Below are 27,978 nucleotides of genomic sequence, written 5' to 3' on the forward strand. Positions count from 1 at the left end.
GAAAAACAAACCGGATCTGGACACCTAGCCTGTATCATTTAGGTTGCAACAGGATTGCTTTGGTCACTTTTCTTTTTTGATATACAGCTTTGCTTTTTATAGTTTGGTAGGGGAGGTCTGGTTAGCCTGCTCAAGGTTGGTGGAAGGGCATAGCTATGCTTCCTCTACTGGAGAGATTAAATAGCAAATGGCCCAAGGTACAATCCTGCACATTAATAAAGAAAATTAGGAATTAACAAACTCCATGAGAAAAACAGCAAAACCATATAACTTTCTATGTATACTTGTGATGTAAGAAATGAAATAGTTCAAAATTTCAAAACTGTTCTTTATTTTAAAAATGTATACACACACAAACACTAAAATTTACAAGATGAGCAAAATACAATCAAAGTGAAGTCAGTTCTGCACAATCATTCTGCAGAAGTAACATCTGCAATTTCTTGGGTCTGTAGCAATTCCATACTAGTAATTTGAAACGTCCTTCAGGTTTTGTAATACTTTCATTTTTCACTTTCTAGAGAATGACAGAAGATGGTCAATATCCTGAAGGATTTCAGAAGTTCTTTTTAATGCTACTGATACCCTCTCTTCATTAGTTGCTTCTAGCAAGGTTTCTGAAGATCCTGATTTACAGTAACCAGAACACTGCTCATTCTTGCTAGAAGTTAGGTTGAGGACACCACTGTTTTCCAACAGCCCTAAATGACTTAGTTAAGGTGATTTCCCTCACAGTTTTTCATTACATGGTTTGATTTTCAGAAAGCTTGGCTTTGGTGTGAAAATAATATTTCTCAGTTGCAAGGAATATCTACTGAATTCTTGACAGCACTGGGACTTTGGAGTTTATGGAGTCTACCCCTTATGGATGAGGACATCCGTCATAGTGCAGGAAAAGTGAGAAATGATGTGTGTCTGGATGGCAGTTTAATAGGAAAGGAAAGAAAACCTCAGTAATATTTCTTAACCTACATTTGTTAAGAAAATAAAAAGGGAAAGGGTAGGATGATAGAGTTATAAACAATGAATGATGCATTTTTAAATTAACAAATATCTACGATAAAAGAAAATTTGACTTCTCTTACAGAACTAATTTATTATTTGAGTAAGGTTATATATAATATATAACTATTTTTTCTCAATTGAAACAGACCTTCCTGGCGGGAAAGAGGGAGTTCACAGGACTCTGAAGTAGGTAAAACACACACTGCCCAGGAAGCATATGAATCTTACAAGGCTCAGGAAGCTCCTAAAAGTTACAACATTGTCAAGGTCCCTTGCCAAGGCCCTATAACCACTAACTGTTGCTGTGGAGAGGTTACTTTGAGTAGGTGAACTACTTGTAGGTTGTTCAGGGAACTCCTGAGATGCAGTTTTATGGGTTGTCAGACAACCTCAGCTTTTAGGGGATAGCTGCCTTTGAGTCATTATGCTTCTGTAAAGATCCCTGCAACCAGACTCCTCTAAGTAACCCTAGGAAACTCCTCAGTTCACTGTGCTGGATGTGGGCAGAATTGTCTCTTTGGTCTATTGTTGGTCCTATATAGGGTGAAAAAAATGAAGGATCAAATTTCCCCAGGAAATGTCACACAACAGTAAGATTACAGAAAATAAAAATGACAAAATAAATTGAGATGGAAGGGTTCATAATAAAGTTACAGATATATTTTCAACAGCTATAATTTAAATTATAATTATATATTAGAGAAAATGTCTCCAAAAGAGACTTTAACCCTAGCTCACCATTCTTTACCCAATTCAAACATAAAAGTATAAGTGTTAACATAACAAGAAAATATCTTAGATATCATCTGACTTAACAACTCAGCAACATGTATGGATAGACTCATAGTCATAAAACAGTCATTACTCAGCCCTGGCTGAAATGGGACTATTTCTGAAGGATGATATATTTTCGTAAAAGGATACAGTTAAATTTCTGTATTTTCTCAAGCTCAGAAGCAACAGACCTATGGAGGATAAAGGATGACAAAGGAATATGAGCTCTTACCACACATGACAGGAAGGCAGGAGGTCAAGAAGCACGAGGATAATAACAAGCAGAGCCCCTAACATGAATGTCCTAGCTTGTCGTCCCCGAGTCAGAACATTATACAAATACCACAGCTTGACTACCTCTGAAAAATTAATGAGGGCATTGTCTAAAAAACCCTTTTATTTAAGTTACTAAGAAGTTGAATCAATAAGCTAATGATGGTAAGGTAAAATAAAAAATGCTGAAATACAATTTAGAGAACTATTTCCTGTGTGATCTCTTTTCTTCCTTCAAAGCACATTCAATGTGAGCTCTGGGATGAGACAGAGGATGGGGGAGATGTCTGGGGAGTGAAGCTGTCTCTCATAGCCAGCCGTCACCCAGTTGTGTCACCAACTGCACTGTCACTTTTGTCTGAGACAGGGTCTTACTGTGGCTGACCTGGAACTCATAAAGACCAGGTTGGCTTCAAACTCATGGAGACCTGCCTGCCTGCCTCTGCCTTCCAAGTGCTGGGCCTAAGGCATTTGCCACTATGCTGGGCTTCATTACTTAATATGTCAGCAGTTACCTCTTTCAGTTTTTATGTAAACAAGATAGCAGTAACAAAAACCCCATTCATCCTCTGAGTTAGTGATCAGTTCTATAATCATATGCAATTTCCCTTCTTCCTAACTGCGTTGAGGAACTTCCCTGCTGTGAAACAGACTGAAGGATGGGGGATCTGCAAGGTGGAGGTGTAAAGGCAGGCACACTAAAATCACATCTACTGTTTCATTTGATTTAATCTAACAAGTATTCACTCGGGCATAGGATATAACTCAGGTTTAATATGCGTGTGTCTCTGGCTGTACATTATCCTGTTACGTACGCTGGGATACCTTACAACTTACTCTTTAAAAGCTCATGAATTAGGCTTGTGCTATAGCTCGGCAGTGAAGTATTTCCCTAAGATTCATAACACCCTGGATCTGATCCCAGAAGGAGCTTTCCAAAGCAGGTTCCTGGGACTGCAAATTCCTGGATAAGAACACAGACAGTGGGCTGGTGCGATGGCTCTGCAGTTAAGAGCATCAACTGCTCTTCTAGAGGTCCTGAGTTCAATTCCCAGCAACCACATGATGGCTCACAACCATCTATACAGCTACAGTGTACTCATATACATAAAAAAAATAAATCTTAAAAAAAAAAAGAACAGACAGCTCTTGTGGAGGATCTTCTTTCACTCCTAGCACCCATGTTAGCAGCTCACAACTGCCTGCATTCCCTCTCTGGGAGATTTTATGTCTCTGGCTTTCTCAGGCTGACCTGCACTTGTGCATATATACAGATAGGCACACAAATATACACATAATTAAAAATAAAAATAAATCTTAAAAAAAAATATGTTCTTCAATTGCTCTTGGTATCCTTTTCCAGTCTGCTAAGATTTTACTCAGTGGTAATAGTTGGTAATGACCTTCCAATTATTTTTCCACTTATGAACTTGTGTTTTCATCCCATGTGAACTTCTTTATTTATTATAAAATCAGTCTTAATCCATCAAAACTTATATTCTAGCAGATACTATCTGCTCTTGAAAAACTATCTTCTCACTGTCTCCAGAGGCCAAAAACTCTTTTTTAAATGAAAATCTATTTCATGTGTATGTGTATTTTGCCTGCATATGTGTGGAGAGAAGAAGAAGACATAAGGTCCTAGGAACTGGAGTTACGGAGGGTTGTGAACTGCCATACGTGTGCTAGGAATGAAACTGTGTCATTCAAGAACAGCCAGTGCTCTCAGCTGCTGACTTCTCTCCAGGCCTGAATGATGCTTTCTGTCTCTGCTCAAGTTACTCCTGAAGTCTGACACCCCTTAAACATTTGTGTGGAGCCCAGGCCTAGTCTCCTGAGAGATTAAAATACTTGCTTAATTTGCTAATTAATTTCAGACTTAATATGACAGAAATTATTTGAAATCAATTTTTTAAAAATGTATGTTACATAGTATTAAATTTTCTTTAATAATACTAAAATTTCCACAAAATTTTTAATTTACCACAGATAAAGAATCACTCATTTTGATATAAAATTTTCAACGCAGTGTTTTCTGTACATCAGATAAAAACAAGTATTTTTTAAAGAAGCAAGTTATTTTCAGGGCTGGAGAGATGGCTCAATGGTTAAGAGCACTGACTGCTCTTCCAAAGGTTCTGAGTTCAAATCTTAGCAACCACATGGTAACTCACAGCCACCTGTAATGAAATCAGATGCCCTCTTCTGGTGTGTCTGAAAACAACTATAGTGTACTTTTAATAAATAAATAAATCTTTTTTTTTTAAAGTTATTTTCAAGCTTATATTACTACAAAACATTTTATGAGTTGAATATGTTTAAAACCAAAAGGCTTTTTGGGTAAAAAAAAAAAAAAGAAAAAAAAAAAAAAAAGCTTCAGGGTTTCCCGTTTGCTACTTGCTTTTACATTTATTCATTGTGTGTGTGTGTGTGAGTGTGTGTGCCTGCCTGCCTGCCTGCATTGTATGCAGGCAGAGGACAACTCAGATTTTACACCGGGCTCTGAGGACTGAACTTAGGTCATCATCCTAAGCAGTAAACCTTTACCCACTGAACCGTATTACCAGCCCTTGTGTCTTGGTCACTGTTCTATTGCAGTGACGAGATACCATGACCAAGGCAAATCTTATGAAACAAAGCGTTTAATTGGGGGCTTCTTTATAGTTTCAGAGGCTTAGTCTATTGTCATTGCAGCAGGGAACATGGCAGCACACAGGGTCATGACACTGGAGCAGTAGCTGGAGCATAAACACCAATGTCTATGCCCTAGTGACACATTTCCTCCAACAAGGCCACACCTCTTAATCCTTCTGATCTTTTCAAATAATGCTACTTCCTTATATATGAGCCTATGTGGGTCATTCTTGTTCAAACCACCATATTAATTTTTAAGTACTGGCTCTTATTCACAGGGTAAGTTCTGTGAATTGAATTTCTGATCCTGACATGTGTTGGAATTACAGGGTGTGTCACCACACCTGGCTTTAAGTTTTTTTTAATGAATTTTTCTCCACCTTGTATGCTGGGGATGGAACCAGATCTTGGTCTATGCTGAGGAAATGCTCTACTATCTAGCTAAACTTCTAGCCTAAATTTGTACATTCTCTACAGATATGTAAGAAATATAAATACCAGTTTTCTTTGAGGGCAGGTGAGAGATGTGTGGGCACCTGTCTTGGGCTAGTCTGTGTTAGTCCTCTGCACCATGATATTACTGATGTCACATATCTGGAAAGAACACATCACAAAGATTTGTTAGGAAAGCCCATTAATTTATATAGTTAATATGTATAATAATAAAAATGAATCATCATAAAACAATACTTGGGATCTAGCTTACTATGTAGTAAAAAATGACCTTGAACTTCTGATCCTGACATGTGTTGGAATTACAGGGTGTGTCACCACACCTGGCTTTAAGTTTTTTTTAATGAATTTTTCTCCACCTTGTATGCTGGGGATGGAACCAGATCTTGGTCAATGCTGAGGAAATGCTCTACTATCTAGCTAAACTTCTAGCCTAAATTTGTACATTCTCTACAAATATGTAAGAAATGAAAACAAATCAATAAGACAGTTTGGAAAAAAAAACAAAGAAAAGTTTTAAATGAGGCAATAAATTTTTCTTAATTGTATTCACTAGACACAGAGGAAGCCACATTTTTTACATTACTCATAAAGAGTAAAATAATTTTACCTATATTCATAATATTATAAAAGAAAACATCTAAATAAAAACACAAAAGGAATACTTGTACTTCATTGAAAGCTCAAATGTAAACATCTCAACTTTTTCTTCTTAGCTTTTCCAAGTAAAGTCAAATCCCTTAAGCTTGTTATGAAAATATATTTACACAATTTATGGAAGCATTTCCCTACTAAAATTTAAACTTAGAAATGTCTGTTAGAGCATACACACGCATATACAAGTACACGCACACATGTACACACACACACCCATATGATGAAATGTAACTTAATGAAACAAGTTTAAAAACTGAATGATCTCAACTGACAGGACAGAACAATCATTAAAACATTTGCTAAATGTGCTATCTTCTTGAGAGAAATTGTTTAAAATAGCAATTAGGGGGCTGGTGAGATGGCTCAGCAGGTAAGAGCACCCAACTGCTCTTCCAAAGGTCCTTAGTTCAAATCCCAGCAACCACATGGTGGCTCACAACCATCCGTAACAAGATCTGACTCCCTCTTCTGGTGTGTCTGAAGACAGCTACAGTGTACTTACATATAATAAATAAATAAATATATTTAAAAATAAATAAATAAATAAAATAGCAATTAAATGTTGGAGCATTTGGACCAAAATGAGGCCATCCACCAGAAAAATAATTTCAAGATGTTGAACAAGCAGTCTGTGGGCGCTGACAGGTCAGGTTGCTGTCATGTTAGGACTCCTACAGATAGAGTCACATTAACTGTGACTAACAGTGAGCTATATTAACTGAAAGGTATATTCCTAAAAACTCAGTTTAAGCATCGTCTCATTTAGGAATAACCATCAGCTAGATTTTAACCATCTCTGAAAACATACAACTTCATTTGTGGTCATTTGTAAACTACCTCTCTTTCAATTCCATTAAGGAGTTAGAATAACTGGCTAATACAACTGACGGCATTCTACTCTCCACGGCAAGTCAGAACATGCTGGAAACATACTATTTTGAAAAAAAACCACTTGCGTGCAAACAAATGTTTAAAGCTGACTTGATTTATTTCATTATGTTAAATTTCAGTATACTTGAAAACTCTGAAATCTAGAAAAACTAAAACTGCATATAAGATTTAAATTTTATTTACACTCCACCAGTTAGAACATGAAGATAAAATTGCTCTGATGTACCTTTCATATGCTCCAGGGTGTTCAGTTGGAATTAACTGATCCTGTCCATCAGGAAAAGTTAATCTGCACCAACCGAAGCTGAGCCCTTGATCTACCTTAAGAAGCAAAAAGAAGAGGCAAGTGTTATCATTCTAGACGTAAGAGCTAAAACATTAGCAACCTATTAAAGAATAAAGGAGTAGATGAATCATTTAAGTTTTATTTTGAGAATTTAATGACTACTTTAAATGGCTTGTGGTATGTTTAAGTCATCACCTACAGAGATAGTTATCAGAGAGTAAGAATGCCAATCTTTCTTGTTATAATGTGCACACACATACACACACACACACACACACACAAATACATACAAACACACCACTATTTGTCATACATTTTATTTATTATACTTTTCTAATGTTTGCTAGGAAATTCACTGAGCCTCTTGACAAGATTTTAGATTTAAAAAGTTTGGTCCCACTGACAGGAGCCTGATATAGCTGTCTCCTGAGAGGCTCTGCTAGTGCCTGACAAATACACAAGTAGATGCTCACAGCTATCTACTGGATGGAGCACAGGGTCCTCAATAAAGGAACCCAAGGAGCTGAAGGGGTTTGCAGCCCCATAGGAGGAACAACAATATGAACTAACCAGTATCCCCAGAGCTCCCTGGGACTAAACAAGCAACCAAAGAGCACACATGGTGGGACTCATGGCTCCAGCTGCATATGTAGCAGAGGATGGCCTAGTCAGTCATCAATGGGAGGAGAGGCCCTTGGTCCTGTGAAGGCTCTATGCCCCAGTGTAGGGGAATGCCATGGCCAGGAAGTGGGAGTGTGTAGGTTGGTACGCAGGGAGAGGGGGGAGGGGATAAGGCCAGGGGTTTTCGGAGGGGAAAGCAGGAAAGGGGATAACATTTGAAATGTAAATAAAGAAAATGAACTAATTAAAAAAAAGGAAAAAGAAAGAAAATAAGAGAAGTAATAGGAAAAAAAATAAATTTCTAATGAACAACAACAACAAAAGTTTGGTCTCTAGAACTCAAATGGTGGCTCGTAATTGCCCGTGATCCAATTCTAGGGTTTCAGATCCTCTCTCTTGATCCCAAGAGCTCCTCCACGCACTGCACATAAACTCACACAGGTACACATAAATACACAGGAAAGATAATGTAGTACTGTTTTCTGTTCTAGTTCCTGTAGATAAGTAACCAATCAGGATATATTTAGACTATAATTGACAAACCATAGCTAAGAATAATGTATTAGATTTGAAAAAAAATCTAGACTATAGGATCTTGGATGTATTTGTAATAAAGAAATAACATTTGAGGAGATAACGTTTATCCTGACATTAATAATATATAATGTACACAACTATCTAATACCAAAATGGTGTCTCATAGGTGACAATTACAAACACTGTATAATAAATTTTACTGGGTGTAATAAATGGATTTCAGTCTTAGGCAACGGTTCTCCGTCTGTGGGTTGTGACCACACAGGGGTCGCCTATCCTGCATATCAGGTATTTACATTATGACTCATATCAGAGCAAAATTATAGTTAAGCAACAGAAATACTGTTATGGTTAGGGGTCCACACAGCATGAGGAACTGAATTAAGCCTTGTAGCATTAGGGGTTTGGGGATCTCAGGCAGACTCACTTGTTTCTTCTCAGCAGAGGAGCTGAGATTCCAATTCATCGTTACTGTGACGCCATCCAAAAAGACAGCATGGACTTTGTCATCGGAGTAGGCAAGGAATCTCCCCATGCTTGGGATGAGGGATTCCTTCAGAAGCACGGGCAGGATACTGCTAACACTTACTCCAGGTGCCTAAAACCAAGTAAACAAAGATAGCATAAGACAGAGCTTTCTACGAAAAAGATTTCAATAATTATTAATGAACTCTGAAGCAACTCAAGTGTCTTATTCAAATGTTGAGTACTATACAGAACTCCTACCCATATTTTATCTTTTCAAGAATTGCACAGCCAAAACTGTCTAACTAATAAGATTAAGTTCTTATATCTCTGTAAGCTACCATTCTGCTATGAACTTTACATAGGCAAAAATTATGAATTATAATAGCATATTGGTCGATAATCAAATGAATATGGATTTAGAAATCAATGTCTGAGAGTCATTTCCTCTAAGGCAGAATTAATGAATTTACTTTTACATTTGTAAAAAAGGTAAAATATGATACTATTATGATTTATATTGAGAGTACTTTTACATAAACTCAAAATTTGAACAATCCCCATCTCTCCCTCCTCATTAAAACAAAGAAAGAGGGCTGGAGAGATGGCTCAGTGTTTAAGAGCATTGGCTGATCGTCTGAAGGTCCTAAGTTCAAATCCCAGCAACCACATGGTGGCTCACAATTATCCGTAACGAGATCTGACATCTTCTGTACTTACATATAATAAATAAATAAATAAATCTTTAAAACAAAAACAAAGAAAGAATCGGTTGAGCATGGTGGCACACACCTGTAATCCCAGCACTTGGCAGGCTAAGGCAGGAAGATCTCAAGTTTGAAGCCAACCCAGGCTACATATCAATATTCTGCACCAAAAAACCAAAGGGGGAGGAGTGGGGGAAGCTTGCATAGCTCTGTGATAAGAGTGTGTGACTGGCGCGTTCTAAGCCAGGCTCAAATCCCTACACGGTGGGGGTAAGAGCTTATGTAGATAAAGAAAGTATCTAGGACACAGAAAGTACAGCACAGGGACACAAGGGACGCCTAAGTGACAGAACATCTGCCATATCCGCAACGCCTGGGACTTAAAGGCTACAGTAGAAGCCGGGTTTCCCAACCTGTCTATGAGGTAGGTATTCTTTCTTCCCCTCTCCCTCTCTCTTTTTTCTATTTAAGGTTTTTGAGACAGGGTTAATGCTGGCTGGCTTTATGTTAACTTGCCACAAGTTGAATGATCAGAGAGAAGGGAACCTCAATTGAGAAAATGTCTTTATAAGACCTGCTTTTTCTTAATTAGTGATAGATGTGGCCCACTGTGGGTGAGGCTACCCCTGAGCAGGCGGTCCTGGGTTTTATAAGAAAGCAGGCTGGGAAAACCATGATGAACAATTTAGTAAGAAGGGTCTTTCCATGGCCTCTGCCTCCAGGTTCCTGGCCTGCTTGAGTTCCTGCCCTCACTGCCTCTGAGGAGGAACTGTGATGTGGAACTGTGAGTGAAATAAACCCTTTGCTCCCAGGTTGTTTTTGATCATTGTGTTTCGTCTAAGCAATAGAAACCACAACTAAGCCGGGGTTCCTCTGTGTAGCCCAGGCTGTCCTTGAACTCAAGAGATCTGTCTTCATCTGCCTTCCAAGTGCAGGAACTAAAGGTGTGCACCACTGTACCTGGATCAAGGTAGGTATTTTCTTGAATAAACAAAGTTACAAAGACTTTCTCACATGACTTACACAAAAGCAGTTTGAATGTGCAAGTATTAATCCTAACAAGAAGACAACTAACAAGCTTGCCTTTCACATACCATTTTCCAGCAGCACACACGGTAGTTGTGGCCTAGTGAAAGCCTTATCTTGGCACAATGTTGAAGAATTCTGGAAACATGAAAAATATTCCCTAAGTGTTTGTAAATAATGACATTTTCCAGTATTTCAGAACACCCAGTTCTGTGGTACAATGTTTTAGCAACATCCTGAATGCCACATTATAGTTTAGATGACTATGGCAACTCCCAGGAAGGTGACTCACTGTCACCGCCTTCTGCCCTCAACGTAGCCAGCTAAGACTACTCCTCGGCCTTTTAACAACGAAGGAATGCCATGGATAATTCTCAGGTGCTCTTTTAAAACTGTTTACTTAGTTGTGTGTGTGCACCGCTGTGTGCGAGTGTGCAGGCGCGTGTGTAAAGGTCCGAGGAAACTCCACGGCTTTAGTTGCCTCTTTCCACCTTTATGTGGCTTCAACAGATCAAACTCAGGCTACTCGGCCTACACAGCAAGTGCCTTCCTGCTTCTCAGATATTCTAAAGAGGTGACAGAGTCACATGTCCAAGGCTTTAGTGTAGTCTAAAGATGGCAAAAAAGCAGTCAACTATGTGTAGGAAATGAAACAGTAATTTCTGAGCCTGCTAATTGATTTGGATATTGTTTACAAATAATTTCATAAAAACAAATGATTAAATTCATTATTGTGCTTTCTTAATCAAAAGAATTTAAAAAGAGGTGAAATAAAGAACCAAGCTATTCTTAATCTTTAGTACACTCATAAAACTTCATTACTCTGAAAATAAGAAAGTGGGAAAATTGCAAATGTCCCCTCAAATCGTCACCTTGACTGTAGCGACCATAAGGGACACTACACTTATCCAGAGAACCGCACTTTAGTCCCTCTCAGGACCTGCTTACTTACTATATGGAGTTTCTCCATAAATTTCATAGCCAGAAATGCTCTTGTAATGACACAGAAAATTTTTTAAATTGTGAGACTAGAAAACTTGTCAGATTTGTAGCAAAGACACATATTCCCATTGTACCAGCCTTAATCCTACCCTTAATCAGAGGAAACACATCAAGGCATTCAGATGTACGAGATGAGTATCATAACTCACCTGGTTGCCTGTTTAATCAGAGAACGTACAGAGAAGAAATTTCCTGGTCTGTCTGGAGGAAGGTTATTTACAGAGTAAGTTTTCTCGTCTCTCTGAAAGTTTAAAACAAGGAAACAAACAAACAAACAAAATCTCAATAAATTTGACCCTCATTATTTAACTACTTTTTCTTTGAGGTATGTATACATGCACCCATGACTGTTTGTATTATGTTAATCTGGGTCCCCCAAGACCCGGATTTACTGAGAATCCGACACCGAGGGACCCTGCCCCCGGTTGGTTCTGATTGGAAAATAAGGTTGCTGGCAGCCAATGGCTAGGCAGGGCAGACAGAGACATGACTTTTAGGATGCCAGGTGAGGGACCGATTCTCCTGTCTGGCTCTTATCTCCTGGTAAGGACTGTGGTCTCTAAGCAAAAGCTGAGGCTGGCCCCTTCTTCCTGTCCTAGCCTACAGCTGTGATAAGATGTCCTGGCAGGAGCTGTCAAAAATGGCAACTCCTGTCTAAATGGCAGCACAGCCACATCTCCTCAGCCTGCAGCCTTCACAGGGGCATCTCATTTCCTGCTCAGCAGGAGCTGTCCCTTACAAAGCTGTCCAAGGTGGCAACACCTCCTTCCCCATAACCCCAGCTCCCAGCAGCCCCACAGAGATGGTGCCCCAGCAAAACCAGGCTGCAGTCAGGAAAGACTTCCCACCCGAATCCATGGGCTGAATGCAGGGAAAGGGAAAAAACACCCACCAATCCCTGAGCTCCACAAGCTCAGGCCTTGAAATCCCACCAATCCTCAAATTGGAAATGTCTACCTCAAAAGCTCCAGCCCCTAAGAAATCCTATATAAGCACTGCCTTTTGTTCAATTCCCCCGCTGCCTTCTCCCTGGAGCAGAGGGAAGTAATGTTATATAGACAGCACGTTTTCCATACTATGACTTTAAAAAGAGCTTTATACCAACTCTTGAGTTTTCATAGTTAGCTTACCTCTTCTGATTCTTCTTGACTTGGATAATATGTAAAATAGTTACCAAAATGAGCCCCTTCTGACTTGAAAACCGATCCGTCTCCAGGAAAAATCTCTATTGAGTTTACATTTTTATGGGTAAGCCTAAGGTAGAGAAATAAACGTTTGTTTTCTAATTAAGACTAATGTGTGCATTAAAGCAATCATTAAGACAATAAAATCCCCAAAAAACAACAAATCAAAACCAGAAATGTGGGTATTTTTGAACTGAAGAGAAAGAGAACAAATGAAGTGCCTTCTGTGTTTATATCAACAACTAAGCTCAGAGCTTCTAGAATTCAGAATACTGTCTTCATATCTCCAGAGCCAACCACAGCGACTGGTACATAGAGTCGCCAAAGCAACGTTGATACATACAAGTTAAACACCACACTTCTAGGTTCTGAAAATAAGATTATTCTTCGGGGGCTGGTGAGATGGCTCAGCGGGTAAGAGCACCCGACTGCTCTTCCGAAGGTCCAGAGTTCAAATCCCAGCAACCACATGGTGGCTCACAACCATCCTTAACAAGATCTGACTCCCTCTTCTGGTATGTCTGAAGACAGCTACAGTGTACTTATATATAATAAATGAATAAATCTTTAAAAAAAAATAAAAAAAAAGATTATTCTTCAATAAATATAACTGGTGTAATCAATACCTGATGGATGAGATTAACTATCCATGTAAAATGTGACCAATTACACATGTGCTAGCCAGGTATAATCTGAGCATTCCATATACAATTACTGAAAAATATTTTTATTGGAAATTACTTTTATTGGAACAGATATAAAAGATATGTCTTTCATATCTTGTCGGGGCTATCAAGGTGACTCAGCAGGTAGAAGCACTTGCTGTCAAGCCTGATGAGATGGCTCAATTCCTGGGACCCACAGGGTGGAAGAAGAGGTTGTCCTCTGATCTCCACATGCATGCCGTAGCACACATGTATTGCCAGCCCCAGAAAAAAATAAATGCAATTTTAAAAAATACACTGGTGGTGGCACACGCCTTTAATCCCAGCACTTGGGAGGCAGAGGCAGGAGGATTTCTGAGTTCGAGGCCAGCCTGGTCTACAAAGTGAGTTCCAGGACAGCCAGGGCTACAGAGAGAAACCCTGTCTCGAAAAACCAAAAAAAAAAAAAAAAAAAAAAAACAAAAAACAAAAAACAAAAAACCCACTGTCCGAGAGCACGGGTCTTCATACAAGACAGGAAAGCCTCTGGCACCCAAAACCCACCAGGTATGCTTTTTAGCATTAGTCATGGAAAGAAGACCGCATCTGGCCAACACTGTGTCCTGTCACTAGACAGTAACTCTGTTATAGGGAAGGGAGAATTCAGTGGAGTAGTGGTGGCCTAGAGCAGCCAGGAAAGGAATGACTTTCTTTGACTGAGTCACCCTTAGGTTGATTCACTAGGTAACACGACTAGACCTTCTCAGGTCCAGCGGACACCCTAAGCCTCTGGTACATTCCATTCGGTAGCAAGTCCGAATCTCAGTGGCTTGGTAGCTGTCACGTAGTCTTGTAAACTTGGCTAACATGAGTCATAAGACCTCTATGCATACTAACAAAATTAGTTTTGTGACCTGTAAAAGTAAAGATAAAACACAGCAGCCCAGTTGACCCAGCAAAACTGTTTATAAGAATCGGTTTGCAAGTATAGTCTCATTCCCACTGTGAGTTAAGAAATAAACAAACAGGCTGGAGAGATGGCTCAGTGGTTAAAAGCACCGACTGCTCTTCCAGAGGTCCTGAGTTTAATTCCCAGCAACCACATGGTGGCTCACAACCATCTGTAATGGGATCCGATGCACTCTTGTGGTACATCTGAAGACAGCTACAGTGTACTTGTATACATAAAATAAATTAATTGTAAACTAACAAAACTCCGGTTCAAGATGGGAAGGGGCTTTACCTGTATGTAACACCCTGATACCACACCACCTTCACAAGCTCAGGGTAGGAAAACTCTTCTGCATCGGGCTGTCTCTGTAAAAGTGAGTCACAGAAGTTCCACCTGTGAAAAGTCAACTTATGAGAACTAACTCTGCTTCTTCAAAATAGCTGCCATCAAGTCAACAAAGCAGTGCCGCCACAGTGCCTTACTCACCAGATCAAAGAAACCACAATGCAACGGGCACTAGAGACATTTCAGAGCAAGTCCCGCTTTGCCGTGTATCTTTACAGTAGTTCTCAGTAGCCTCATTAATGGATCTCTGCAAGCTATACAATTAAAAGCTTTCCTAATCTTTAAAACTGAACCTGAAGGCCGGGCGTGGTGGCGCACGCCTTTAGTCCCAGCACTCGGGAGGCAGAGGCAGGCGGATTTCTGAGTTCAAGGCCAGCCTGGTCTATAGAGTGAGTTCCAGGACAGCCAGGGCTACACAGAGAAACCCTGTCTTGGAAAAAAAAAAAACCTGAACCCGAATTCAGACAACAAATCCTCCGTGAGACGTCTACGCTAGGCCAGACATCAACACACTAAGAAGTTAACTTCCCCCAAAGCAGGTGTGTCTTCTGCCCCCAATGGAGACCTCCCATGTGACAGTGTAGTAATCACCAAGTCTAAAGAGAGGGAGCCAATGAGTGCCTTGGGCATGAATATGACCTAACTTATCAATAATTGGTGAAACGAGTACCCCAAAGAGTAAGGCTTAAGATGAGACAAGGGAAGGAGGGGTGTGTGTGTGTGTGTGTGTGTGTGTGTGTGTGTAATACTCCTACTGGAGCAAAAAGCAGGGCAGGGGCAGCAGGGAAGGAGAGGCCGAGTGACCACAAGTTCACAAGCACAGGGAAGTCACGGACAGGAAAGATGGCAGAGGTGAGGACTATGGCGAAGGAGGCAAGCAGAACATGGAAAACCTGATGAGCCCTGTTAAGGAAAATGGATTTCAACCTAAATCTAGGTGAAGAAACATTTAACTTAGGAGCCTAAAAACCTCTTCTGTCAATAACTGGAATTTCCAGTTTTAACTAGATATTTATGGCAAGCTCAAAAACTTTAAGTGTACACAGAGACAACCTAGGATCAACTTTCAATTCTACAAGTGCTAGCGATGTAAGCTGCCGGAGTTCGTTATTTCTGGATCTCAGGTTTCTTCTACAAAAGATCACAGTACTTCTTGTCACAGGGTTACTACACCCAACACAGAAGCACACCAGTGTCTCACAGTAAGTATTTTGTAAATGTTACTTGACAAAAAAGTTACTGTGTCATTTATACAAAGTTCGTGTTGCAAAATTTTAACTATTATTCATCTGTGAATGACAAGTTTTTGACTAGCCATGAAGAGGTTTCCATATACTGAATCCCTTTGAAAAAGGACAGACCTTTAGTCAGTTAACTAAATATGGGTAGCCTTTGGGCTGATATCAAAGAAGCCATAATCAAAACTCTGCAGGTCCATGCTCTCGCAGTGGGGTCATGGGCTCCAGTGACCAGACATAGACTCCCCTCTCAGCTTTCTCCCAAAGAGCTCAGAGCAGGCTCCTGCTCTTCTGTACTTTAATGAGCCTTTTAGGGACAGTGGCCTTCATGAGCTGCTACTCTACACTAAGGAGTGATTCAGTTTTAGTTTGCTGTGTATTACACCTAATGAAGAATCTAGTGTAGAGTTAACCTTCCCCAGACAGTGTACTAACAGAGTAGGAAATGCCAACATCTTTGCTTGGGAAATGATTTACTATCCCTTAAAATTAAAGATTTCAGTTAAGTAAATGAACTGAAAGTAAGAACAGTAGCAGATGTGGCCAGGTGTGGCGGCTCATGCCTTTAACCCCAGCACTTTTGGGAGGCAGGGGCAGGAGGGTCTCTATGAATTAGAGGTCAAGGTTACATAGTGAGACCTTGTCTCAGAAAACCAGAATCAGAACAAAAACCAAGTGACGCTTGGGGTAAGGACAAGTTGTCCCAACCTTGCTCTCTGCAACAAACCATTCTTGCTTTACCTGTGCATGTGTGGGGCAGGGCAGCTGAGTAACAAGGCCCTGGGAAGGACAGAAACCTCCGTTCCTCTTTCTTCAGGACTGTCAGAAGTCACAATGCTACTTGCAGGGAAATCTGCATCAATTTCTGATGCAACACGAACTTTGTTATAAAAACGAAGTGCTAAAGACAGAGGGTATTTCCACTCCTCTGGACAGGAGGCAACAGACCAAGCCTGCTTTACCCATGCGTACACACATCTGTGATTCGTGCTCAGGGAAGGAAGCTCCCGTCTCCCCTCAGTGTCATTCACACAGCATATGTTCACTGAAGCGTTTTTAGATTTCAAGATCTGGTAATGAGGTTCGTTTTCTTTATCCCTTAATCTTTGTCCTGATAAATTTCCACATCTGCAGACTTTTCTGGTCTTCTCAACTAGTTTATTTTTGGGGTCCTGATTCTGTGTTTCGGATAGTATGCCAGATGAATCTGGCCTCTGGCTCACTTTACACAAAAAATGTACTGTAAATTCATGCTGAGATCTGGGCAGACAAAGGTACGCGTGTCCATCCAGGGATGTTATCTTCACCACGCCACTCTCCGAGTACGTGATGCAGTCATCTCTGTCAAGGCTGGGCCATTCTACTTCCGAGAAATCAATGAAGATATGCTGAATTGAGAGGGAAAAAAATGTTATTTTCTATTAATGTTCAATTTTTCTATACTTTTGATATTAAAAGTATTATGTAAGAGAATAAGGAAGAGTTTTCATACTTTTGTTTTTACCACCTAGAAAAATGAAAACTGGAGTCAACATATGGTTTTACAGACAATACTGGATGCTAATAGTGTTTCTCTTAGAAATACACACACACACACACACACACACACACACACTCACACGCACACAAAGAGGAAGAAGATTAGCACAAACTTATTTTGATTTAGAATGTTCAATGAGTTAGGGAGACATGGATTTGCAGACCACTCATCCCAAAAACCTACTGTGAAGGAGAGCAGCCATAAGGGGATGAAGGAGAACCTGGGCTGACTATGCTATATAAAAGCAATAGAGCTTACATGCTATAGAAATAGTGTAGAAGTCACTGAGACAACACAGAGAACGGATGTGTTGGGAGACATGGGAGAAAGGTCAGAATTATTGTTTAGGGTAGCTTTGGAATTACCAGATGAACTGAAAATTCACATGAATCACCTGCCCTAGAAGGCAGCCAGCACCCTGTGGCCTAACATACATTCCAAGTGGCTTTAAAAGTCATTTCACACAATTTAAATATTCAAAAGTAAGCTGACTTTAAAGAGCACACTCAAAACACTCAAAACTCTATCTGCTTTTTCAAACAAGAAATCCGCCATATTGTACACACCAGTACTGTGATCAATTATTGGATATAGTTCAACACTTCACCTTCCATCTTTATTAAACCTTAACTTTACTAAAGCTGTTGTCAAGAGAGCCTCTTTACAGAGCCATCCATGTCAGAATACTCATCTTAGGGGCAGCAATTGATGGTTAACCCATGTAAGGAGGGTCAGGGAAGCTCTCATAGTCTAGTGGCCACACTACAGCATCAGCAGCAAAAAACCCCCTTTCAATGAATGAAGTCCTTCAAAAGACGCTGGGAAGAAGCCCTGTGGAGTAAGTGATAGCTCAGAACATCTGCCTGCTAAGGTGTGGATGCGAGGTATCCTCCACAGAGGTGGAGATGCTAAGGGTGCGGTCTCCAGCTGGTGGCGCTGCTGAGAGGAAATTGTACCATGAAAACAAAAGTGTCCACAAAGGATTAATCCACTTAAGAGTTCTCAGATGAATGGACTGTGCTAGGTCTGTCTGGAGGAAGTGGGTGTCTGAGGGAGAGCCATCGAAGGGTCTAGCTTCTCCCTTGTCCCCTTCTCACCCCGTCTGCTTCCTGGCCACTATGCTTTGCTTCACCCTACATTCTCCACCACAATGGTCTGCTTTAGACTCAGCCAATGGTGACAGAGCCAAATGAGCTCGTACTAAAGACCTCTGCAACAGGAAACAAATCTCTCCTCCTTAAGGTTGTTTATCTCAGTTGTTCTGTCACCATAATATAAACAGATACAAAACTATTAAAACAGGGGCTGGTGAGATGGCTCAGTGGGTAAGAGCACCCGACTGCTCTTCCGAAGGTCCAGAGTTCAAATCCCAGCAACCACATGGTGGCTCACAACCATCCGTAACAATATCTGGCGCCCTCTTCTGGAGTGTCTGAAGACAGCTACAGTGTACTTACATATAATAAATAAATCTTTAAAAAAAAAAAAAAAACAACAACTATTAAAACAGCCACAACACAATATGAAATTGCTCAGTAAGGAGGCAAGAGAGCATTAGAAGCAGTAGAGGGTAATTAACAGGCACCCAAGCTGTGGGTGTTGCTCAGTGGTGAAGTGCCTTCCTGTCATGTGTGGGGTCCTGGGTTCTCGCCTGTGTACCAAGAGGCAGATGGACTAGGCTCAAGCCCTAACTTCGTCACTTTGAAAAATTTCACAGATAAATCAGGTAAACTCTCTGAAACACAGTTCGTCTACACAAAGGATGGGTATTTGGGAACTACTACCCATGCCACACTGGTACCACTGAAGTTTTTGGTTTGTTGGAAACAGGATCTAATTACACTGCCCATGTGTGTTTCAAGTTTAGGAGGTCAGATAATCCTCTTGTCTCAGCCTTTAAATATTTTCAACATTGGTTCTAGTTCCTAGTGCATAGTCTTAGTAAATGAATTTACTATTATTCCCCAAAATACAATATAAACAAGAGTAAACATTTTATACTTATACATAATTGTGTATTGGGCTGCCTAGGTTTTTGTCAGGAATTGAGTCCTGGTAAAGACGGAACATCAACTGAGGAAAAATCTCCATGATGGTCTGGACACGTCTGTGGGGCATTTTCTTGGTTGGTTACTGCTTCATGGGGGGAAGCATGTCCCTCTGTAGTGGATACCATCCCTGGGCAGGTGGGCCTGGATTATATACAAAAGGTAGTAGCTAAGCAAACCAGAGAAAACGAGCCTGTAAGCAGTGCTCCTCATGGTGTCTGCTTTAGATTCTACCAGGCTTCCCTCAAGGATAGACTGAAAAACTACCAGCTGAAATAAATCCTTTCCTCCCCAAGTTGCCTTTGGCCAACCTTTTATCACAGCATCAGAAGAAGCAGACTAGACTCATATCTTCTTATATATACATTAGCAGGCACACACAGTTTACTAGACTTTGTATGATGCTTAAAACTGAGACATATGATAATTAAAAAGTCGAAGCCGGGCGTGGTGGTGCACGCCTTTAGTCCCAGCACTCGGGAGGCAGAGGCAGGCGGATTTCTGAGTTCGAGGCCAGCCTGGTCTACAAAGTGAGTGCCAGGACAGCCAGGGCTACACAGAGAAACCCTGTCTTGAAAAACCAAAAAAAAACCAAAAAAAACTCACAAATCTGCAATGCTATAGTCCTAAACTATAAAGGAAATGTCGAGGAGATAAAATACGTAAGTTGAAATAATGCAGCTTCTACGTTCCTTAGTCTGGTGAGCACAGAGGCCGATTCACCCTATAGCACGTGCTTACTAAGTGCTAAACCATCTGTTTAATTAACCTGTGCCCAAATATTACTCATAAAAATGTGGTTTGAAACAAAAATTACCTTTTTTCTTTCAGGAGGTATGATGCTTTCAGATAAAAAAGGGCATGTAGCTGAAGAGTTTCGAAAATCTAGGGCTCGCTGTAGTTGCTCCTATAAAAAGAAATGTAAAATATCTGAAAATCAGTTTGGAATGACAGAAGTCCAGTGTCCTAGCTCCCTTTACATCCCAGCAGCTTCAACCACTGGCTGGTATTAAAAGGAACACTTTTAGCCTGGCAGTGGTGAAGCATGCCTTTAATCCCAACACTTGGGAGGCAGAGGCAGAACTCTGTGAGTTCGAGGCCAGCCTGGTCTACAAAGCAAGTTCCAAACCAACCGGGGTACACAGAGAAATTATGTCTCAAAAAATAAAAAATAAAAAAAAGATTTGAAAAAAGATTAAATAGACAGACAGATAGACAAGCATATTCTTTTGTGGTATTACTTACTCGGTAGTTGCTAATAACAAAGTGTGTCCGCTGACGGATTCTCTCTGGTTGTTCTAAAGGATGTGTTGAGGGAGGAAGTGCCTTTTCAAAGAGAAATTCAGAGCCGCAAGGAGAGAGCTGCAGCGTGGACCCACAAGCGTAGTGCACTTGGACGGAATCATCCTCATAGAGCACCATTCGCGCCTCGGCTGCCATTCCCATGCCTGGCTATGCCGCCCTTCTCAGCATGGACTGTGGGGGGATGGGGACACAGGAGCACAGGCAGTGTGCTTAAGGCTCAGGAGTTCTGTCAAGCTAAACACACGCATTTCCTAAGAACACAGGGCAACACACCCGCCACCGGGTATCCTCTTACCTCTAGGATCTAAAATAAACTTCCTTAACAAACCGCCTTGAGTAATCCTGAGGACTTTACTCATACACGGTCAAAGCCTAACCTGGGAGGTGCGGACAGCTCACAAAATCACAAACGTTTTGTGGTTTACTGTTCCTCAAGTTTAAATTGGTGTCTGATATGCTGAGCATCTCATTTCAGATAAACCAATTATACTTTGGTAAGAAAAATATAGCAATTTGGGCAGGCATGATGGTTCAGCACGTGAAGATGCTTGGCATGCAGGCCTGATGAACTGAACTGCATCTCTGGAATTCACCGTGGAAAAGCGAGAACAAAGTTGTAGCAAAAATATGCACGCCTGCACTCATCCATCATACATACATACAGTAATAGTAATAAATAAAAATAAAATAAATAAAAACATAGCAAATCAGTGTTAACACATGCAAACCACAGGCCAAAAGAAACTGTTAAGCTTAAGGGAAAAGACCATGAAAATATACAAATGTCAGAACAGACTGTTCCCCAGTCCGGAACTAAGCAAGTAGTTAATCCAGTCTCTTCAATGTATTCTCACTTCTTCTATTTCATTTCTTACCACCAAAATGACTGGTTTTACTATGCTTTCCATACCTGTGCAGTGGTGGTGGAGGGCTTCGTTTATGCGCCACTCTTTGCTAGGCAGTTGCTTAGGGATGTCTGCTATCTGTAAAAATGAGCGGGTTGCACAGGACTGCCGTAGGTTTAAGTGAGAAAATACCCATGACAGTGCCTAGCACTACGAAAGCCGCCTTGTAAGGTCCCAGTAAATCTTGTGAATGTTAATTCTTTTCTAACACAAACCCTGTCTCCTGTATTATCAGTCTCACCTGTCCAAAACAACAACTGAACACTGTTCAGAGACAATACTATTGAGTTCATGTCAATTTCCTATCAATAAAGTACAGTAAACCCCCTCCTTGCTAGGACCTCTTACTAATCTTCATGCTATTACACTGGCTTTCTCCTCTGCCTTTCCACTGGCATTAATCCATCCACAATGGCCATCAATGTCTGTGTACTAATGTCTTCAGACCTCATCCTACTAGACCTACTCGGTCTGTGACTAAGTTGTAGATTGTCCCCTCTCCCAAACTCGTCCCTCCATCCTCCTGCAACCCCACTTTAGGTTAGTAAGGGTTTCTTCTCTACTGCCATCTCTGTTGTTAATCATTCTTATTGATTACTTAAATCAAAGATTCTTCGAGACCTTGCCTAATAACGATGGTTACTTTCATCCTCATCCTTTTTTTGTTTTGTTTTTTAAATATGCAAATAAGGTACACATAATTCAGGCTACCGGTAGCAGCATAGACTTCTACGTCTTTGTTCCATAGAGAAACAGAATCTGATTAAACTACAACAAAAGCACTCCCACCAAAAGCAGACTTTTGCAGCATCTCCTAAATCCATTCTTTAGCTGGAGCCCATTAATCCTAGTCATTTGCACACAGAATTAGATCAATAGACCTACACTACAGCCTGCATAGGCCACACAGGCTAGCCCACCACTCTCTCCAAATGTCACTTCCTAATTTCCTAGTTCTGATCACTTTAATCACACTGGCTTTGTAGAGATTGCTCTTGTAAGAAGGTCTTTCCCATCTCAGGATCTTTGTCCTGTTCTCTCTGTCTAGCTTGTCATCTCCTTGTTTATCATATCACAAACTCTTCATCAGAACTCACATCTCAACACAAATACCACTTGCACAAAGGCCCAACCTTATCACCTAAGCTAAACTACTCCATCCATAATTTCTATCCTAACATATCTTTTGTCCTCATAGACTTTATCAGTACCTCCCACCAGGATAGAAACTCAGACAAAATGGATCTCTCCTGTCTTATTTACAAATGTATCACTGGGACCTCAAATAGTACTAGGCGATGAAAGCTGTTAGATAAATATACTTCCATCAAATACGGAAAGAATAAATATTTAAATTCTCCCCCTTGAGTTCACGATATGCGTTGATGACACCACTGTCATCACGATGCTTTCTGCCTGTAACTAGCTTTCTATTGCTTTTTAAAATCTCGCTTGAATTTGGCCCTTTATCTCCTTTTGTTGGAAGATGATCTCTTATTTCCTACAAACTAATCTTTCTCCCATTTCTTCTGTCTTCAGTGCATCTCTATATTGCTGTCACGGGTTAACTTCCCACAAGTAAGACCACAGTAAGTGTTTTACGTCACTTGTTTAAATCCTTGCAACGCCAATAAGCAAATACCATGATTACAGACGAAGAGACCTATGTGCACACACGCATAGCTCTACCTGGTATTTTAAGAGCAAATTGGTGCTTTGCATCGTTTTATTCACGTTTGCACTCTCACCATTCAACACATTAGGTCTGGGGGACAACGAACCGAAAACCCTCCTCAGCATGTTGAAGGCTCGTTTGTTTTGTTTTGTTCAAAACAAACCCGGGGAAAGAGAAGGGGGCGGGAAAACACCCTCAGCAAGACCACCGCCAAACTTCCGACACTCACCGGCGGTTGTGGGCTGCGAAGTTGTTTTCCACCTCGAAGGGAGGGCAACCTCGGCCTCCGACCTACCTCTACTTTGCTCAAGTGACACGAACTGTGCTGTTTGCGTACTGCTTCTCCACGGTTCCTTCCGTAATTTATTAACTACCGAGAAGCATTTCATCTACGGAAAAACATGGATACAAGAAGTGTTTCGATTGAAACACCGGTCCAGTCCTCTGGGGCAGCATCGGCGACGCGAGGACCAAAACACAAACAAAACACAAAGCGAGGCAGCAGTTTGAACCTCCCGCACCGAGAGGAAGGGGCGGTCTCCGGAAAAGTGAAGCCGGAAGTCCCGCCTCTTCCATTGCAAAGAACAGTTCCGGAAAAGACCGGTTTTCCGGGTTGGACTTTGGTTTCTACGTATTGGGTGTTCCATGTCCATACGGAAGCGCCGAGTTTCCGTGGGGATTAGGATTATACACCAGCCTTACCAGGCAACACTAATACAGGATAGGTGTTAGCGGAGTTTTAGTAATCGAAGACAAAGACCACTTGTTTTAAGAAGTGCCAGAAAATGTCTTCTAATTCTTAATCTATTGCCATTAGACATGCGTACGACATCAGCAATGTACGCTGCGGATTAGCCCAATTCACTGGGGTCAGGATGGGGATTGGAGAATGACAGGGAGGACAAAATATCCTATTAGTCATGAGTGTTCCTAAACTAAAAACACAGCGATCTGAGAGAATATAGTCTGAGAAAATACTTCCACTAAAATCTGAGGTTTGAGTTTTTTGGATTTTGTTTTGTTTAGTTTGTTTTTGAAACAGGGTCTGTGTAAACCTTGCTGTCTTGGAACTCGCTCTGTAGACCCAGCTGGCCTTGAACTCAGAGATCTGTCTGCCTCCACCTCCCTAGTGCTGGGATTAAAGACGTGCTTCACCCTGCCCAGCGCCCAACAGTAGCCTCTTATTTACTGCCAAGAGAAATAGTATTGCATTCAGATTATAGACAGTGTTTCCACAAGACACTGTTGGTAGTAAAGCAGACCTCCTTGTGCTGCCTATTGCCCTCAGTATGATCGTGAGCTCAGAGCAAGGGTGGGCAGATCTCTCCACAAGGACATTATCCATATGGCCAGAGCTCCAAATCTGGAGTTTTAAATAGGTACTTGCTAAGTACAAGCAAAGGTCAAGGCTCTGTGTTACAATTCCAAGCAGTCCAAGGGAAGGATGATGTCTCTTTAAGGGGCTGAAGCATGATCAGGGAGGAAGGAGGCCTGAGGTAGTATGGCCAGGTCATTATGGATGGAACCAGACTCGAAGAAATTTGCTGATTCTAAATTTAAAAATCTCCAGGCAACTTTTTCTTAAAAACAAACAAACAAACAAAACAGCTTTATTAGGAATATTTGTTTAGTGCAAGGGCTTTTGGGGAAAAAACATCTAACTCTTCAATTAGCCATCACTTGAAAATATACTGATACAAAGAATGATCTTAAGTAAAGACATCGTTGGACAGGTAACAGTCGTTCTTTCTTTCTCTTTCCTCTCTCTCTCTCTCTCTCTCTCTCTCTCTCTCCAGGGTTTCTCTGTGTAGCCCTGGTTGTCCTGGAACTCACTTTGTAGACCAGGCTGGCCTCGAACTCAGAAATCCGCCTGCCTCTGCCTCCCAAGTGCTGGGACTAAAGGCCTGCGCCACCACCGCCCGGCCACAGTCTTATTTCTTAATGACCTGTGACAGTATGTACTGTACATTGTGTAGCTGTTTTCTACCCCCACTCTTTCCCCATCTAATGTTTGAGAACCCGAATGGAATTTCTGCTACATGGGATTTCATGTTTTGAAAGATTACTGGGATTATTGACGGGGAATGGATTGTGGGCATCAAGGATAAACAGGAGAGAACCCCTAGAATGTAGGTTCTCAATACTAAGAAGACAGCAGTTCCAGCAGGAGAGTTAATTATATTCTTGGGAATTACTGGACCTAGGACTTAGGAGAAAAGTACAACTCTAAAACAACCCAATTTTCTGGTTTAGGAAAGGCGGAAGGTTATAAAAAAATAAATTTAGGAAAAGTTTGAGCTAGATTTAAATCTTCTAAGTTCATTTGGTGAAAATTGTAAGATTTGGTTGGAATTAGGAGATGCCCACCTGGAGATCAATGGCTGTTACGTGCTAATTGAAGATTTAAAAGAAATGTGACATTAGAATGTTAAGGGGGCTGGAGAGATGACTCACTCAGTGGCTCAGAGCACTGGCTGATCTTCCGGAGTTCAATTTCCAGCACCCACATAGCAGCTCAAAACCTTCTGTTTCTCCAGTTCTAGGGACCCAGACGCTCTATTCTGACCTCCCTGAGCACCAGGCACACACTGGTGCAGACACGCATACAGGCATAGCATCCACACATACAAAATACAACAACTTTAAAATAAAAATAGAAGAAACTTAGGTAAAGTAAGAGAAGCCCAGAAACACACTTGTAGAAGAGCATAAAGAGAAAGCTAATTATTGTCTTAGATGCCTAGATGCTTTTTAAATTTTGGTGTCAGTATAGAGGGCAAGCTGAAAACAGATCTATTAGGTTTAGTGAGGCAGAGGCCAGGGCCACTTTACTGAGACTGCATATAGTGGGAAAGAAAACGATGACTTTGAAGACCGATTAGAGACAAGGAAATGGGTAACTATGGGCTACTTGAGAAGGCTGACTATAGGACTCCGGAACAAGGAAACTTAGAAAGCCAGATTTAATTTTTTATTTGATAAGAAATGGCATGGGAAACAGCTTGTGGGGAAAAAAAAAAAGTCAGATTAGAAAAACAACAAAAAGAAACCCCAGTCACTCTTAAATAACAGAATTCATGAAAGAGGAGGCAGGAAAATCTACTCAGGATGCTTCCTGTAGAGGAGAGAAGGTAAAGAAGGTACAATTGTGTACATTTGACTGCTAATGCTTTTCCCTAAAACAAATGAGATAATGAAAAGATTAAAGGAGGTAAGAACCAATTAAAAATGGACGGAGGGAGCACAATGATCACAGCAGTACAGACAAAGTGGCAGCGGGGATGCTGAATTTACAATGGCACACATCTACCAGAACCAAACCTAAGGCAGTTCTGAAGAAGCAGAGTTTGACCCAGTAATAGATGAACAATGGCAATGCATGGGCAGAGCTGCTGCTGCTAACAAGTCAATGGTTCCACAAGGTGCTTACACTATGGCATTTTAGAGCTGCTCTAAGACTGGATAAATACATGTTCTGCTAACTTTGCAGCTAGCTCTGTGTGCGTCTGCCCTCAGGACCTGATAGGAAATGGACTTTTGTGTGAGCTTTCAGCCATCAAAAGGATTTTTTTTATCTACCAAACATCCTCCTCTCATTAAATGACAAAACCTTTTCTTTTTAATTGGAAAAAAAAACCCTACACTCATCTGTCCTCCTTGCAGGTAAGATTTAATGGGGTACTTACAGAATTACCCAAAGACTGTCTGATTTTAAATTCTAGCAACCTCTTGCAGATGAACTCTCTGGTCCTTCCAAAGTATACATTCCTCATCACTGTGACAAACCCAAGCTACTAAGATATAGTAGGCTTCTGCCTTCTAGCTAAGACTGAGTCAGAGTTGATAACCTGATTGCTGGAATAAGATCAGTATTTCTTTTGTTACAACTCAAGGCTGACAGTTACTGGCCACAGTGCCAGGGCTCATTGAAGAGCACTGTATTACTATTTCTACAACACATTCATGTTTGGGCCTGGTGAAGACATGCATTCTACAAGACAATGTGACACAGGAGCAACTCATTATACAGTTACAAATTTAGACCTTATGTATACATTCCTCAATGGCCTCCTATTGGACACAGACTTAGTGACTCATTTAAAACCAAGATACCAGTACTGCTACACAGCTTCTGAATGACGTTTCTCCCTGTTTTGGTGTCCACTCTCAGAATACAGCCAAAATGCTGAGAGGTCCAAGAAAAAAGAAGCCACCCACCATCCGTAAAATGCCAACGTTCTAGTCAACAGCTCAGGTCTAGATGTAGCTTGGGTCCTCATTGCCATTGAGAGAGGATGGCTCCAGTGATGACAGCTTCCAGCTGCTCATACTACCACTAGCCCACTGGCTTTCCTACTAAGGTGGTTTTTAAGGAATCAAACTTAGGCCTTTTGCATGCTAAGCAGATGAACTGCCACCAGACTACCAAAGCATGTGGATTCTGTTGATAGCTACTTTTGAGTACAGTAATTAGTGACAATGAGGCGAGTGGTCAAATACTGGATGTTTATATACTGACCAGTAGATGTCTAAAATAGATGCATCTCTGTCTCTCTTATCTAATGTGCTGTAACTAGCATGTTCCGAGACTGCAGGCTGTGCTGGTAGTCATCAAGTTACAGTACTCAGGAAAAGCAATTCTATGACAAATGCCAAAACATACACGTACTTTTAACATGGATTCTAAAAATTACTGTATTTGTTAATTTTGTAGGTTCATTTATGTTACTGATTTATTCAATTGGTATTGTGACTTCTCTAATTTTTAAACCTTTAATTTCATGTAGGCAAGCTTAACAAAAAAAATTCTT

The 27,978-nt window shown here is 40.8% G+C and overlaps 1 protein-coding gene across 4 annotated transcripts; it reads right to left on the reverse strand.

The window, feature by feature from the left end:
* Positions 1-314: 314 nt before the first annotated feature.
* CUNH5orf34 (chromosome unknown C5orf34 homolog) lies at positions 315-23,697 on the reverse strand. Of its 4 annotated transcripts, XM_085830799.1 has the most exons (14): positions 23,397-23,697; positions 21,498-21,570; positions 20,528-20,758; positions 20,100-20,189; positions 16,436-17,082; positions 14,403-14,504; positions 12,462-12,585; positions 11,481-11,572; positions 10,398-10,467; positions 8,559-8,729; positions 6,914-7,008; positions 5,185-5,280; positions 1,930-1,970; positions 315-701 (listed from the first exon to the last, which is right to left on the reverse strand). In XM_085830799.1, exons 3-14 carry the CDS (start codon positions 20,726-20,728, stop codon positions 511-513), a joined length of 1,920 nt encoding a protein of 639 aa, XP_085686925.1. In that variant the 5' UTR covers positions 20,729-20,758; positions 21,498-21,570; positions 23,397-23,697; the 3' UTR covers positions 315-510. The 4 variants fall into 4 exon arrangements, with proteins under 4 accessions (XP_085686925.1, XP_085686927.1, XP_085686926.1 ...); XM_085830801.1 differs by lacking the exon at positions 21,498-21,570 and having other exon boundaries at positions 23,463-23,697; XM_085830800.1 differs by lacking the exon at positions 21,498-21,570.
* Positions 23,698-27,978: the final 4,281 nt, after the last annotated feature.

The sequence above is a fragment of the Mus caroli genome, unplaced genomic scaffold, assembly GCF_978045245.1.
Source record: "Mus caroli unplaced genomic scaffold, Mus_caroli_1 scaffold_15, whole genome shotgun sequence".
Classification (NCBI taxonomy): Eukaryota; Metazoa; Chordata; class Mammalia; order Rodentia; family Muridae; genus Mus; species Mus caroli.

Bases quoted from the DNA above. Each gene is read 5' to 3' on its own strand.
- CUNH5orf34 (XM_085830801.1), bottom strand. From the start codon at position 20,728: ATGGGAATGGCAGCCGAGGCGCGAATGGTGCTCTATGAGGATGATTCC. The intron at 1,971-5,184 runs GTATTTATATTT...TATCCTCCATAG, and splicing joins CCTGCCCTCAAAGAAAACTG to GTCTGTTGCTTCTGAGCTTG. The intron at 702-1,929 runs GTATCCTTTTAC...TAAGTCATTTAG, and splicing joins GAAAATACAGAAATTTAACT to GGCTGTTGGAAAACAGTGGT.